The sequence below is a fragment of the Oncorhynchus keta genome, chromosome 5 (genome assembly GCF_023373465.1).
Source record: "Oncorhynchus keta strain PuntledgeMale-10-30-2019 chromosome 5, Oket_V2, whole genome shotgun sequence".
In the NCBI taxonomy this organism is placed as follows: domain Eukaryota; kingdom Metazoa; phylum Chordata; class Actinopteri; order Salmoniformes; family Salmonidae; genus Oncorhynchus; species Oncorhynchus keta.
Window position 1 is genome coordinate 9,116,557 of NC_068425.1, and position 17,409 is coordinate 9,133,965.

Genomic DNA, 17,409 nt, shown 5'->3' on the forward strand with positions numbered 1-17,409 from the left:
ATTCATTGTAAACATTTCCAATTTCCGACTCATTTCTGACTTTTTGATTACACTTTTGGGTTCCAAAAGGGTTCCTCAAAGGGTTCTCCTATGGGTACAGCCGAAGAACCCTTTTAGATTCTAGATAGCACCTTTTTTTCTAAGAGTGTACTTCCTGGCTTCACATAATTAGATATGTTGTTTATTTATGGTTCATGAGGTACGAGGCTACAAGGCCCATGTTTTAAGATTAACCAGAGGATTTAGGTGCTGCACTCTTGTGAAAACTCTTATCTTAGGTAAAGCGCAAACTTTCTTATTGAGCCAACAGCCAAATTACAACACGAGAGAAACATGCCGGCAATTAACTCATTAGTTATGTATAATCATGGGTAGACGTTATACATTTATTGTAGATCAACAAATTATGCATATGAGTTTCTATTACCAGTTAATTATGTGTTAGGAGATAGTCTTCTTGTTGGTGGAGTGTTCTGGAAAACAGACTTTTGAACTAGACTAGACGAGAGTGTTGGGGTGTTTGCGGAGGTGGGGCGATAGAGAAGGGAGTGATTGGGAGAATTACAGGTGCGAAGGAAGGAGAGGATGAGGTACTGTAGGAAGTGAAGTGTGTGGTTGGGAGGGAGGGAGGGAGGCGAGGAAGAGAGGAGAGAAGGAAGGAGAGGATGAGGTACTGTAGGAAGTGAAGTGTGTGGGAGGGAGGGAGGGAGGCGAGGAAGAGAGGAGAGAAGGAAGGAGAGGATGAGGTACTGTAGGAAGTGAAGTGTGTGGGTGGGAGGGAGGGAGGGAGGGAGGGAGGGAGGGAGGGAGGGAGGGAGGGAGGGAGGGAGGGAGGGAGGGAGGGAGGGAGGGAGGGAGGGAGGGAGGGAGGGAGGGAGGGAGGGAGGGAGGGAGGGAGGAGGAGAGGAGGAGAGGAGGAGAGGAGGAGAGGAGGAGAGGAGAGACAGAAAGGGCTGAGCTGGTTTCCAGTGACTGAATGAATGGCACTGCAGCGGTAATAAATCAGCCCAAACACTGCAGCTGAGTCCCACACACAGGCTTATTAACACACTGACTTTAAAACACTGCAGCTGAGTCCCACACACAGGCTTATTAACACACTGACTTTAAAACACTGCAGCTGAGTCCCACACACAGGCTTATTAACACACTGACTTTAAAACACTGCAGCTGAGTCCCACACACAGGCTTATTAACACACTGACTTTAAAACACTGCAGCTGAGTCCCACACACAAGCTTATTAACACACTGACTTTAAAACACTGCAGCTGAGTCCCACACACAGGCTTATTAACACACTGACTTTAAAACACTGCAGCTGAGTCCCACACACAGGCTTATTAACACACTGACTTTAAAACACTGCAGCTGAGTCCCACACACAGGCTTATTAACACACTGACTTTAAAACACTGCAGCTGAGTCCCACACACAGGCTTATTAACACACTGACTTTAAAACACTGCAGCTGAGTCCCACACACAGCCTTATTAACACACTGACTTTAAAACACTGCAGCTGAGTCCCACACACAGGCTTATTAACACACTGACTTTAAAACACTGCAGCTGAGTCCCACACACAGGCTTATTAACACACTGACTTTAAAACACTGCAGCTGAGTCCCACACACAGGCTTATTAACACACTGACTTTAAAACACTGCAGCTGAGTCCCACACACAGGCTTATTAACACACTGACTTTAAAACACTGCAGCTGAGTCCCACACACAGGCTTATTAACACACTGACTTTAAAACACTGCAGCTGAGTCCCACACACAGGCTTATTAACACACTGACTTTAAAACACTGCAGCTGAGTCCCACACACAAGCTTATTAACACACTGACTTTAAAACACTGCAGCTGAGTCCCACACACAGGCTTATTAACACATTGACTTTAAAACACTGCAGCTGAGTCCCACACACAGGCTTATTAACACACTGACTACACAATCCCATATTCTTAGTCAAGATAATAAAACTGATGAATAAACTGATTATACACATACGATATCTCTTCTCAATTCGCCCACTTGTATGTTTGCATACTGTTACATACATGAGAGTATTTGCAATATCACTCACATATGGTACATTCATTTACTGACAATCTAAGTTGTTTTATAAGTGGTACTGTAATTGACACAGGTTGTGAATTGCGATATCTGAATATTGTTGCCATAATGTTTACAACATGGAACACAATGTTGAGCGTCGCATAATTCTGTCTCTCTTTCTGTATCTCAGAGACCAAGCAGGAGTTGGAGGACCTCACAGCTGACATCAAGAAGACAGCCAATAAAGTTCGCTCAAAATTAAAAGGTAAGTATAAAATGAAAATGGAAAATGTTGTGTGAAACATTGCATCTGAAAAACACCATGTCAACCAATACCGCACGGTGTTAAGTTGTCCACGCCTCAGCTAGATGTTGAACACAAGATTAGAACCTCTTGGCTATGAAGGAAATGATGTCAACCCGACCCTATATATTTTTTCCATTTTCAATCTGAACTCGGTACTAAAACACTTGCTCAGAGCCAGAACACTTGCTTCACTAGATTACCTGACTAGAACACTGATGGACAGATAAAGACATTTATGTAATGGCAACAGCCGATTTCTATAGCGCAAATAAAAACACAAGACAATCTTTAGTCTTTATCAGCCCCTTAAATCAGAGTGTGTTTGGCCTCAAGGGAGTCCCCATGATTTCAGGCCCAACATACTAAAACAAAATGGTTACGATGGGCAAAAAGAAAGATATTTGTTACATCAAGTGGCCCCCTGCAATAACGTCAAATGAGCGTCTCAGGGACTTTTGTTAAGGACAAGAGTCAACTGGGGTCAGTGTATCATTTCCAACAATTGTATTTTTAATGAGGGGAGAATTATAGCTAAGAGCAAAGCTGAGACGGCTAAATGTTAACTGCATTGAGAGTTAACAGTTCAAGGACATTCCTGCATTAATGTGTGGCGGTCGAGCAGTGAATTCATCTATCTGGGAGTTCCAACCAACCATTTGCCCCAACACACATCCCATTCACGCTCGCACATGCACACTGAAAACTGCTTTCATGGTGCATATCGGTCTATAATTACAATCCCCACAATGTCTTTCTGTTTTTGTCCTTCAACAAACATGGATCTGCTTTTCATGTTTTAGTTTTCCATATGTATCTCGAACGCACAGACAAATATTTGCAATATGTTGAGTGTACAGAACATTCTGCAGTCTTGCAAGTGTGTGTTTGTTTGAACCTTAGCCGCGACATTGTTTGTAAGTACAATAGTCTCTCTCATGTGGTAGATTTATAATATAATTGAGTAGGAAGTAAAGGTCACAACAGAGAGCATACAAAAATGTTGGACACTCTTTGATTTGACGCTATACAGAAAAAAAATGCAGAATTTGTCAAATGATCTATTTTTTTACAGTACCGTTACTGTACATTTCAACCCTACACACTGTGAACACGTGAATATATGCAAATCATTTGGCAATTAAATCAGCTCGTCAGCTGCCTAGTTATACATACAGTAGAGAGCAGAGAATATACTTCAGGGGTTTTGTTGTAGAAAATAGGTTGTCTCTGGTGATCCTCCCCCCTCCCCCCAAGGGGCATATTGTAGAAAGCAAAGTCGCAATGGAGCAGACATCACTCTTGTCATCCAAACGCCTTCTGCCTCCAGCCTCTGCCCTCAGACTGCCAGCATGTCAGGTCGCATATCAGTTGACACCGGGTTCTAGGAGCAATATGTTGCTTTGCTGAACATTTCTTAATAACTAATAAAGTGAGAATTGACCAATGTCCTTTAAAAACTGTAATAGGTCTTGATGGTGTAGCAATTTATATTTTCGCCTTCTTAGGAATGCTATCCTGTGCCTCATAAAAAAAATTTGAAAATGCTTTTTTACAAATGTAAGAACTGCCATTTATAGTTGCTCACCAGTCTAGTTTGTAAATGAAGAAGCAACCTCTTTAGACTCCCAATACACTGAATGGTGCATTCAACCACCTTCAGTACAGCAAAAGTAATAACATTCAGATGAATTGAATGCCAAGCTGCATTATACACTGCGCTCCAAAAATGCACCATTTCCCATCAGACCTCGTGTGAAAGATCAACTTAGGTTGACAGGCGACCGCTACACTATGCTACTACTCTGCTTCCTTGTAGAGTATGTCATGCGGTAGCTTTGCAGTCCAGGAGAGAGAAGCAGCTCCTGTCTCATCCAGCCAGACAAAGTGTTTAACCAGCAGAACAACAATGATCAAATGACCTTTCAACCAGCCAAGTAGAGTGTTGATATTTACTGAAAGACAAGTAAACCCCTTGTTTAAAGACCACATTAAGGAGACCCCCCTTGGCATTATTATGCAAATCAGCTGAGTCACGACACAGTGGAAAATGAAAAGGCAGCAAGCCAGAGGAAGTGCCTCACCGGGGAACGCTGCTGTACTGTAGCTAGGTAGCTGACCAACCGTAGATCCACCACTAAAGATAGATGCTCAACTATACTGTAGCGTCTCTGGATTGGTCAGGATGTTATGCAACGACAGGGAAACCATCGTAGAGAGATACTGTATGACCTCATAGATGCTGTGGGTAAGTACTCTATAGATGCCCTGCGTTATCCACATTACCACACGTGCACTACACAAGATACAAGACCAAAGATAGGTCAAGAATACGTAACATAAAATGGATCATTTCAGAGACACAAACTAAAACAAATCATACTTATTATATGTAGTTGATACCAATATACCTGAAGCACCACGAGGCACATCTCAAACGTCTCAGTGTACAACCCACTCGCTGCTGATAGACCACTACTAAGATACTATACAAACGTGCACAAGAGGTCTGATTTTTGGGACTTGAATTCAAATACCGGTAGGAGTTTTAGACTAATCTCATTTGATGTATAAGCTCCCTCTGAAGACAGATAGGAAACCGCTCACTCAAAGGTGCTGAGTCGCATTCCTCTAGCTTCTTTCTTTATTTTAGTCCAATAATCTTGAAGACTCCCACTCATCTGGTTGTTTCTTCTAAATTGCATCCCAAAATACTTTGATGCTGAGAGAGGGCTTCCTCTATCAAAGGTAATGAACAGTGATGGGACATTGGCATCTGGGCACCATGCAGTAGCAACAAAGCATCCAATCAGCAATATGGAAATCTCCTTTGTTAATGATTTAAGGTGGGCTCAAAGTTGGCCTAATTTATAGGAAGAGTATGCGCCATATGGTGAGGCAATTAATCTGGAATATAACAGGGGAACTCTATGTTATTTATTTTAATTTTATTTATTTAACCTTTATTTAACTAGGCAAGTCAGTTAAGAACAAATTCTTATTTTACCATGACGGCCTACCTCTAACCCTCCCCTAAACCGGATGACGCTGGGCCAATTGTGTGCCGCCCTATGGGACTCCTGATCACGGCTGCCGGGATCGAACCAGGGTCTGTAGTGACGCCTCTAGCACTGAGTTGCTTTGCCTTAGACCGCTGCACCACTCGGGAGCCTAAAAGGGGTTAAGAGGTGGAGATATTGTGAGGTGGGTTGTACAGTTATATTGACAATCTTATGAAGCTTAATGAAGCCTTTACAAATCCTACATAGATGATTCACAAATGCAAATGTTATACTATGGGTGATATAATAGGTCCTATAATCTGGTGCTTTCGTTTGACATTATTTTATTTCTCCATTTTCTCTTTATTGTTTTTGAAAATGCTCTTGGGGAAGGTCACACAGAGAGAGAGAGAGAAAACCCATGTTAAACAATGCTGCACAAAATATGTTTGAATAATCACATACAGTACACAATAGATTATATTGGGAATCACATTATCTCGTAGTTGTGAGAAACCCAACATTTGTCCATAAATATGTAACAGGAATTACCTTTTTTTTCTCAAAAGCTTTTTAAGGACACTGCCTCTATTTAAAATGGTATTGTCAGAATCCCCCAAATGTGTTATTTGGGATCAATATTTTATAGTTTTGGAAACATTGTATTTGTTCAAAAGGAGATGGTATGTCATAAACTGACAGTTTGACATCCCGAAATCCTGCTATTTCTCTGTTTTGCTGATCCAAATTAAATGCATCAAAGGCATTTTACACAGTTACATCACATTTAGAACACAACTGGAAAATAATGTTTGGTTTGTGGTCAGCAAGACGATGGGCCCGATTCACACTTAGGAAATCTATTCCCTTTTGACGCATTTTGATTTAAAGAGCAACTGCCCCTAAAAAGCAACTTCTCGTGTTGAAAATGGCCTACAGTGCCTTCTGAAAGTATTCACACCCCTTGAATTGTTCCACATTTTGTTGTGTTACAGTCTGAATTTGAAATGGACTACATTCAAATTTCGTGTCACTGATCTACACACAATACCCATAATGTCAAAGTGGAATAATGTTTTTAGAAATGTTTACAAATGAATAACATTTTAAGTTGAAATGTCTTGAGTCAATAAGCATTCAATCTTTTTATTATGGGCAAGCCTAAATAAGTGCAGGACTAAAAATGTGCTTAAACAAGTCACATAACATGATTTTGAAATGACTACCCCATCTCTGTACCCCATATATACAATTATTTGTAAGGGCCCTATGTCGAGTAGTGAATTCCAAGCACAGATTCAACCACAAAGACCAGGGAGATTTTCCTATGGTTCTCAAAGAAGGGCAGCTATTGGTAGATGGGTAAAAAAAAGCAGACATTGAATATCCCTTTGAGCATGGTTCAGTTATTAATGACACTTTGGATGGGATTTCAATATACCCACTCACTACAAAGATACAGGCGCCCTTCCTAAATCATTTTCCGGAGGTGGAGGAAAGCACTCAGTGAAAAGAAAGAAGCCTGTACAGGACAGAAATATTCCAAAACATGTATCTTGTTTGCAAAAAGGCAGTAAAGTAATACTGCAAAAAATGTGGCAAAGAAATGAACTTTTTGTCCTCAATACAAAGTGTTATGTTTAGGGCAAATCTGAGTACCACTCTACTTATTTACAAGAATGGTGGTGGCTGCTTCATGTTATGGGTATGCTTGTCATCTGCAAGGACTACGGATTTGTTTTAGGATAAAAAGAATCAGAATAGAGCTAAGCACATGCAAAATTATTGAGGAAACCTAGTTCAGTCTGCTTTCCAACAGACACTGGGAGATAAATGCACCTTTCAGCAGGATAATAACCTAAAACATAAGGCCAAATACACACTGGCATTGCTATCCAAGAGGCCCTAACCACATAAAGTGAAGTGCTACAAAAAAAGGATTTCATGTGATGATATGTGAAGTTAATGTGATAACGTGACGACATGTAAAGCAACCTGTGAAAACATGAAATTACACGTGAAAACGTGATCACAGGTGAAGTGTTCCATGAACACAGGTTTTATTTTGGACATTTTATATGAAATCATGTGATTTTCCACATGTGAAATCATGTGTTTTTTTCTGTAAGGGCGGCATTGAATGTTCCTCAGTTGCACAGTTACAGTTTTGCCTTAAATCGGCTTGAATATCTATGGCAAGATTTGAAAATGGTTGTCTAGCAATGATCAACAACCAATTTGACAGCGCTTGAAGAATTTAGAAAATAATAATGTGCAAATGTTGCACAATCCAGCTGTGCAAAGCTCTTAGAGACTTACCAAGAAAGACTCACAGCTGTAATCGCTGCCAAAGGTGGTTTACATTTACATTTAAGTCATTTAGCAGACGCTCTTATCCAGAGCGACTTACAAATTGGCGCATTACCTTATGACATCCAGTGGAACAGCCACTTTACAATAGTGCATCTAAATCTTTTAAGGGGGGGGGGGTGAGAAGGATTACTTTATCCTATCCTAGGTATTCCTTAAAGAGGTGGGGTTTCAGGTGTCTCCGGAAGGTGGTGATTGACTCCGCTGTCCTGGCGTCGTGAGGGAGTTTGTTCCACCATTGGGGGGCCAGAGCAGCGAACAGTTTTGACTGGGCTGAGCGGGAACTGTACTTCCTCAGTGGTAGGGAGGCGAGCAGGCCAGAGGTGGATGAACGCAGTGCCCTTGTTTGGGTGTAGGGCCTGATCAGAGCCTGGAGGTACTGAGGTGCCGTTCCCCTCACAGCTCCGTAGGCAAGCACCATGGTCTTGTAGCGGATGCGAGCTTCAACTGGAAGCCAGTGGAGAGAGCGGAGGAGCGGGGTGACGTGAGAGAACTTGGGAAGGTTGAACACCAGACGGGCTGCGGCGTTCTGGATGAGTTGTAGGGGTTTAATGGCACAGGCAGGGAGCCCAGCCAACAGCGAGTTGCAGTAATCCAGACGGGAGATGACAAGTGCCTGGATTAGGACCTGCGCCAGGACCTTCCTGTGTGAGGCAGGGTCGTACTCTGCGGATGTTGTAGAGCATGAACCTACAGGAACGGGCCACCGCCTTGATGTTAGTTGAGAACGACAGGGTGTTGTCCAGGATCACGCCAAGGTTCTTAGCGCTCTGGGAGGAGGACACAATGGAGTTGTCAACCGTGATGGCGAGATCATGGAATGGGCAGTCCTTCCCCGGGAGGAAGAGCAGCTCCGTCTTGCCGAGGTTCAGCTTGAGGTGGTGATCCGTCATCCACACTGATATGTCTGCCAGACATGCAGAGATGCGATTCGCCACCTGGTCATCAGAAGGGGAAAGGGAAGATTAATTGTGTGTCGTCTGCATAGCAATGATAGGAGAGACCATGTGAGGTTATGACAGAGCCAAGTGACTTGGTGTATAGCGAGAATAGGAGAGGGCCTAGAACAGAGCCCTGGGGGACACCAGTGGTGAGAGCGCGTGGTGAGGAGACAGATTCTCGCCACACCACCTGGTAGGAGCGACCTGTCAGGTAGGACGCAATCCAAGCGTGGGCCGCGCCGGAGATGCCCAACTCGGAGAGGGTGGAGAGGAGGATCTGATGGTTCACAGTATCGAAGGCAGCCGATAGGTCTAGAAGGATGAGAGCAGAGGAGAGAGAGTTAGCTTTAGCAGTACGGAGCACCTCCGTGATACAGAGAAGAGCAGTCTCAGTTGAATGACTAGTCTTGAAACCTGACTGATTTGGATCAAGAAGGTCATTCTGAGAGATAGCGGGAGAGCTGGCCAAGGACGGCACGTTCAAGAGTTTTGGAGAGAAAAGAAAGAAGGGATACTGGTCTGTAGTTGTTGACATCGGAGGGATCGAGTGTAGGTTTTTTCAGAAGGGGTGCAACTCTCGCTCTCTTGAAGACGGAAGGGACGTAGCCAGCGGTCAGGGATGAGTTGATGAGCGAGGTGAGGTAAGGAGAAGGTCTCCGGAAATGGTCTGGAGAAGAGAGGAGGGGATAGGGTCAAGCGGGCAGGTTGTTGGGCGGCCGGCCGTCACAAGACGTGAGATTTCATCTGGAGAGAGAGGGGAGAAAGAGGTCAGAGCACAGGGTAGGGCAGTGTGAGCAGAACCAGCGGTGTCGTTTGACTTAGCTAACGAGGATCGGATGTCGTCGACCTTCTTTTCAAAATGGTTGACGAAGTCATCTGCAGAGAGGGAGGAGGGGGAGGGGAGGAGGATTCAGGAGGGAGGAGAAGGTGGCAAAAGAGCTTCCTAGGGTTAGAGGCAGATGCTTGGAATTTAGAGTGGTAGAAAGTGGCTTTAGCAGCAGAGACAGAGGAGGAAAATGTAGAGAGGAGGGAGTGAAAGGATGCCAGGTCTGCAGGGAGGCGAGTTTTCCTCCATTTCTGCTCGGCTGCCCGGAGCCCTGTTCTGTGAGCTCGCAATGAGTCGTCGAGCCACGGAGCGGGAGGGGAGGACCGAGCCGGCCTGGAGGATAGGGGACATAGAGAGTCAAAGGATGCAGAAAGGGAGGAGAGGAGGGTTGAGGAGGCAGAATCAGGAGATAGGTTGGAGAAGGTTTGAGCAGAGGGAAGAGATGATAGGATGGACGAGGAGAGAGTAGCGGGGAGAGAGAGCGAAGGTTGGGACGGCGCGATACCATCCGAGTAGGGGCAGTGTGGGAAGTGTTGGATGAGAGCGAGAGGGAAAAGGATACAAGGTAGTGGTCGGAGACTTGGAGGGGAGTTGCAATGAGGTTAGTGGAAGAACAGCATCTAGTAAAGATGAGGTCGAGCGTATTGCCTGCCTTGTGAGTAGGGGGGGGAAGGTGAGAGGGTGAGGTCAAAAGAGGAGAGGAGTGGAAAGAAGGAGGCAGAGAGGAATGAGTCAAAGGTAGACGTGGGGAGGTTAAAGTCGCCGGTCGTGGTTCTACAAAGTATTGACTCAGCAGTGGGAATACTTATGTAAATGAGATATTACATTATTTAATATTCAATAAATTAGAAAAAATGTCTAAAAACATGTTTTTACTATGTCATTATGGGTATTGGGTGTAAAATAAACCCACAATCCATAGTGAATTCAGGCTGTAACACAACAAAATGTGGAATAACTCAAGGGGTGTGAATACTTTCTGAAGGTACTGTATATTTATAATCCCTTTATCCAAACTGATTATTCAGTTCCCGTGCCCCTCCCCTCAGCCCTTATCAATTTATGAATTACAGTGCATGGAGATTGGTGTTATTTCTATCGTGAAGTAGATATTTTTCCACTTGGAACCGACAGGTTGCTCGACCTTATTAATGATTTCCTTGCACATAAAGGTGGCAGAATTATAAGGGAATTAAGTCAAGGTCAGAATACAGCGTATCGGTAAACACACCTCTGCCACACCTCCAGTTCAATGATCTCCCCCCAAACGAACAGCTGGTTTAAGTTCAAGGTCAGAATATACGCTTAGAGGGAAAAGTACATGAAAAGGGAATTAAGTTCCATTTATGCCATAACTCGGTTCTGAATTCCCTCTATCAGGTTTGGTACTGTATAATGACCCATTAAGTAAAATACCTCTCTATCTGTTGTAAAACAGCATACTTTTATCATTAGGCCTGGGTCTATACATTGCCCATGACATACTAATTGCTCCACCCAAGATGGCGAAAAGTTAGCATATTAGCACGCTAGCTATATTACCTGACTGTGATGGGGAGGTAATTGACTGAAGTTCAGTGGAAGATGGGCAATCCCTTTTCCGTTTGGCGGTTCCATTGTTTATTTCTCACAATTTCTTGCCTCTTTCCCAGCAATCGAGCAGAGCATTGAGCAGGAGGAGGGGCTGAACAGATCATCTGCAGACCTGCGAATTCGTAAGACACAGGTGAGTCACTCGCTCGTATTTTCTGCACATCCACTGAGGAGATGCCAAGTACCAAAAATGTGTTGATCAAACATAAAGCTGCTGGTGTATCATAAAGACAGAGAATACACGGCTTCACCACAACTTTAGCTTTCTGCCAACTACACTTTGCAGACCTGGCTTTGAAAAAGAAACGAAAACAAATACTGTTTGAATACAAGTCTGGATTTAAAGCCATATTGTTATTGTACCATGTGGCCTGATGCCTACCCATAACACCACTACTTAGGCCTAGAGTATAAATCTTCCTATAGTAGGAGACTTAAGGGATACCTCTATGAAGCGGGAATTCCTAAGGCCTTCATGACCATGGACTGTCATGCACCACTGAATGTAAACACTCATTGACATCCCTTTATCTTTTGACATGATAGAAAAGATGTTAAATTGATCATGTCATTTCAATGACTGATGAACTAAGTGATTATGTAGCACATAAGAAAGGCCCTATGAAAGATATATTCAAATGTACTTTTAAGATTAAACAACTTATATCAAGTGTTTTAGAGTCGAAATGTGATTGATTACAGAATGTAATGATTGAAGATTAGGATAAATGTTCCACTGGCTTGGGGTAGGTTCTCCCGCTTAGGTTGTAACCTGTTCTCGAATTAACCGGTGATGGTGAATGAAGCTTCATTCTCAGATAAAGATTCATTCGGTTTTGACGTCTGTATGAGGACTAATTATATTTCACATAGAAACACATTTAAAAGCCTTTGTTTAGATTGACACAAAAACCAAAAGGTATATTCTTTGGATATGAAGTGAAATTATGATGGCCCCACATTCTCTGAATGGAATTGTGAAAGACTGTCAAACTGCTCAATGACAAACAGTTATCAGTTGTGGCAGGAGGGAGAGTCCTTTTTACCTTTTACTGTGGTGGGCTAAATCAGGGTCACACAGAGTGTTTCTTGGTAGTTTAAACAAATCTACTTTGAAACCAAATTATACACCTCACACACACATGTTCTGGGCTTTAAAAAAGAAGACACATGTACCCTGTCAGATATAGAGTTGAAATGTATTCAATTTTGAGTTTGCACCCTAAAATTACACATTTTATATACTGAACAAAAATATAAAGGCAACATGGAACAATTTCAAAGATTTTGCTGAGTTACAGTTCATATAAGGAAATCAGTCAATTAAATAAAATAAAATAAAATAAATTCATTAGGCCCTAATCTATGGATTTCACATGACTGGGCAAGGGGCCACCCGCTTGGGAGCCAGGCCCAGCCAATCAGAATGAGTTCTTCCCCATAAAAGGGCTTTATCACAGACAGGAATACTCCTCAGTTCCCGTGCCCCTCCCCTCAGATGATCCCGCTTGTGTAGGACCCAAATGTGGAGGTCCTGGGCTGGCGTGATTACATGTGGTCTGCAGTTGAGACCTGTTAGACATACTGCCCAATTCTCTAAAACGACGTGGTAGAGCAATGAACATTGAATTCTCTAGCAACAGCTCCGGTGGACATTCCTGCAGTCATCATGACAATTGCACGCTCCCTCAAAACTTGAGATATCTCTTGCATTGTGTTGTGTGACAAAACTGCACATTTTAGAGTGGCCTTTTTATTGTCTCCAGCACAATGTGCACCTGTGTAACGACCATGCTGTTGAATCAGCTTCTTGATATGTCACACCTGTCAGGTGGATGGGTTAAATGCTACAGTGCTCACTAACAGGGGTGTAAACAAACATTTTAGAGAAATAAACGTTTTGTTGCGTTTTGAACATTTCGAGGATCTTTTATTTCAGCTCATGAAACATGGGACCAACACTTTGCATGTTGCGTTTATATTTCTGCTCTGTGGACATCACAGAAGACTGAACTATAACAAAACCGTTTGACATAGAAACACCATGGAATGATGAATGAATGAAAAATAGTGTTAACATTTCACCCACGAGGCCACTAGTCATTTGACTGCTGGAAAGGGCTGTGGGACATTTGAATAAGCCGCACCACTGCCCTGCAGTGTGAAAAGGAGGTGGTATAACAAGGAGCGACACAGCAAAACTACCCAACATTATTCACATACAGTGGGGTCTGAAATGATTGACACCCTTGATAAAGATGAGCAATAATGACTGTATGAAATAAATCATTCAAATACTAAGCTGTACTGTGTGGTCAAAACATTTGGAGAATATGTTATTTTATACTAATACAACTGCTCTAAACGGTAAGGGTTCAAATGATTGACACCCCCTAAAGATTCTTATAAATAAAGTCGTCAAAAGTTTAGTATTTGGTCCAATATTCTTAGCACGCAATTTCTACATCAAACTTGTGACTCTACAAACTTGTTGGATGCATTTGTAGTTCCGTTTGGTTGTGTTTCAGATCATTTTGTGCCCGATAGAAATGAATGGTAAATAATGTATTGTGTCATTTTGGACTCACTTTTATTATAAATAAGAATAGAGTATGTTTCTAAACACTTCTTCATTAATGTGGATGCTACCATGATTATGGATAATCCTGAATGAAGTGGGAATAATGATGAGCGAGAAAGTCACAGAAGGTCAAAAATCATACCACAATAGCAGAGGAGTATAAGATTCTTGACCCTCTGTGACATCATTAATTCACGATTCATTCAGGATTATCCATAATGTAGTCGTTGTGTGCTAGGAATATGGGACCATAATAATACATTTTGACTGCTATATTTATAAGAATCTTTAGGCGTCTCAATAGTTTGGACCCCTATCTTTTTGAGAATAAAATCATGTTACTTGTTAAACAAAGTCATCTCTTTCTCTGAGCAATTGGATTAGTATAAAATAATATAATTCCCCCTATTTTTGAGCATATAATATAGTTCAGTATTTGAATTATTATCAAGGAGTGTCAATCATTTCAGACCCCACAGTATGCCAATACAAGTACAATGGCAAAGGTGACATTTCCCATATCAGATCACATGAACAACTCTAGATACTCAGTATAGCCAACCTAAACGTTCAATCAAGCTGTGCACTGAATTGTGCCTTTTTCAAAACAACACCACTTTCTTTTAAACCACCCAAATGTTTATTCATTTGAAATTCAGATCATCTCACTGTGAACCAATGTTCTTCAGAGGTGGCCAGAAAGGACATCTGTCATTGTAGGCTCTTGACTCCCTCAACCACCTGATCCTCTGACTCACTGCCACTAATCCAGCCCCTCTTTCATCCTCACCATAGCTACACTTAGAAAAAACGGGTTCCAAAAGGGTTCTTCGGCTGTCCCATTAGGATAGCCCTTTTTGGTTTGAGGTAGAACCCTTTTTTTGTTCCAGGTATAACTATTTTGGGTTCCTTGTAGAACCATTTGTGTAAAGGGTTCTACCTGAAACCAAAAAGGGTTCTTCAGAGAGTTCTACTATGGGGGCAGCCGAAATAACCCGTTTAGGTTCTAGATAGCACCTTTTTTCTAAGAGTGTACCTTGCCCTTATTCTCTGCCTTGCATTGTTAGTGGGTTATTCAGGCACGCGGAGAAGGAGACACTGCTGGGCTGGATCTCAGGCCTTCCCCCCAGCACACAGAATTGAGCCATCCTTGCTTTGACCCCTGCCTGTATATATTTTCGGCAGTAATTCAATGCACAAGGCTTAGTGATACTCAAGGATCCCCTCTGGTGGTCGGAACATTCAACTGCCACTGTCATTGACTTTGCAGCATCAGCAAAATCTCTTAACGCAGCAGCCATTATTTGAATGGAGGTGCATGTGTGCATACATATGAAGGCGTTTCTGCCATTTTCATCAAGGCTAAGATTGATGTGCACTGCAAATGGCCAATTAGGCATCATCACAGTATCAGATGGTGTTGATCGACCTTATTTGGGATTTTCTTTTCTCCAGTGGCCACTCCCTAACCCCCTCCCATCTGTTCTCCCCGTGTTTGTCCATTAGCACTCGACGCTGTCACGCAAGTTTGTAGAGGTGATGACCGAGTACAACACCACGCAGTCCAAATACAGGGACCGCTGCAAGGACCGTATCCAGAGACAGCTGGAGATCAGTGAGTATCTGTAGCCCACCACCATCATAGGGCACAGTTAATACACCACTGACATTAGATACTATACTCTATATCAGGGATCATCAACGAGATTCAGCCACGGGACGATTTTCGGTTGAGCGGATGGTCGGGGGGCCGGAACATAATTACAGAAAAATTGGGGGGCCAAATGATTCCACCCACGGGCCGAATTCGGTCCGTGGGCCGCCAGTTGGGGAACCCTGCACTTTATATTATCTATGTATGGAGATACTATACAAGTACAGTTCATAGTGAATAGAACCATACACAGACATTACAGTATATTGACATTATCAACATAGATTCTCTCTTTTAAGGTGGGTTAGGCCTAGACTTAGTTTAGCATTCTTTGTCAATGACTTTGTTAAAATGGCTGCACAAATACAACACACTTGATTGGTTGATTGATTTAGTGATTGGTAATAAATCAACAAGACTAATGCCATACACACACATGCTGACAGCAGACAGGGTAACACCGACTGACAAGGAGGTACGTTAGTATCTTACACAAGAAATAGCCAGAGTTCTTTCTAAATATACACTGGTACCCAACAGCGCAGACACAAAAATGGGCTTTGTAGACGTAAGGATATTTTCAAAGCAGCCCCACTGACCTTCATATGAGACAGACTGGAATTCACAGACAGTGAGTATCCTTTTAATACTGAAGTATTAGATAATACTGAAGTACACAGATACAGACACTGGCAAGTGTTTCATACACAACTCACAGCCATAGTGACATCTGAGATCCAGACATCAACCAATATTATGCACAGACACAGTTTTTTTCAAAGACTGGGACAGACTTAACAGAATAGATGCATTTGAAGTTTATTGAGACGATACTTGGTAAACAAGGGATGGCCACATATTAGCCAATGATCATTTGTATAGTCATGCAGATTGCAAAAACAGAAGACTTTCCTTCATTGTAATTCAGCACATTTGATTTAAAAGCTGTATTTCCTTTCATATTATTTCATTTTGAGTCATATTGTTAGGATACCTTAGAGCTTTAAATTGATCTAGATGATTCTAGACATCTGGTTAGAGATACATGCTCTTTTTTAATTACTGCCCAGAATCTGTGCTGTGCTTCAAATTGGCACTAAAACAGTGGAAATGTGTTGATTTAAATAACTAAACTGTAAGTGCATCAGGCAAAGCATTATGATAATTTGTTGGCAATATATTTCATTGTGTGTGTGTGTGTGTGTGTGTGTGTGTGTGTGTGTGTGTGTGTGTGTGTGTGTGTGTGTGTGTGTGTGTGTGTGTGTGTGTGTGTGTGTGTGTGTGTGTGTGTGTGTGTGTGTGTGTGTGTGTGTGTGCGCTCGGCAGCTGGGAGAACAACCACCAACGAGGAGCTGGAGGATATGCTGGAGAGTGGCAAGCTTGCCATTTTCACCGATGATGTGAGTACAACACCTGAGCCTGGCCATTCCCCATGGCAGACATATATCCACAGTGAAGGCATGGGGACCACAGGCACTAATAACCTGTGTGGCTAGTCATAGCTAACTCGCTACATCTGTCACGTTTGCATCCAATAAACTACTGCTACGTTGACTATTATTAGTCCTGATATGATTTTTAACAGAAGAAGAATGTTGATTATTACAGGTGGCAAAAGAACACATCGAATCCTCTTCTCTCCTCATCCTCGGTCTCCTTCTCAACCCTCTGTTTTTGGGTCCTTAGATCAAGATGGACTCTCAGATAGACAAGCAGGCTCTGAATGAGATTGAGACCCGACACACCGAGATCATCAAGCTGGAGAACAGCATCCGTGAGCTGCACGACATGTTTGTGGACATGGCCATGCTGGTCGAGAGCCAGGTAAAGCTTTGTTTTTATTTGATTTTTTTTTTTTAAAGACGAATGAATCAATAAAAGCCCAGTTTTATGCCATTAGCCTTACGTTGAGCACAGAATAGATTTGAATCGGCCTTGAATCGGAGTCATTTTTGTGATGTTAAAATGAAAGCATTGAAGCAATCGGTGTTTCTTCAAACTGAGTCTTACATCTTTCATAATGAAATCCGTCCAACTGTGATTTGGTTTTTGCCACGATTGACTGAGAACGG

The 17,409-nt window shown here is 42.5% G+C and overlaps 1 protein-coding gene across 1 annotated transcript in view; it reads left to right on the forward strand.

Annotated features, from left to right (window-relative positions):
* The window catches only part of LOC118384141 (syntaxin-1B), a 56,741-nt gene that overhangs the window by 36,841 nt on the left and 2,491 nt on the right, over positions 1 to 17,409 (forward strand). Inside the window, exons 4-8 of the mRNA XM_052518651.1 lie at positions 2,257 to 2,331; positions 11,162 to 11,235; positions 15,190 to 15,298; positions 16,664 to 16,737; positions 17,024 to 17,161. Coding sequence (XP_052374611.1) covers positions 2,257 to 2,331; positions 11,162 to 11,235; positions 15,190 to 15,298; positions 16,664 to 16,737; positions 17,024 to 17,161 — 470 coding nt within the window. The remainder of the gene's footprint in view (positions 1 to 2,256; positions 2,332 to 11,161; positions 11,236 to 15,189; positions 15,299 to 16,663; positions 16,738 to 17,023; positions 17,162 to 17,409) is intronic.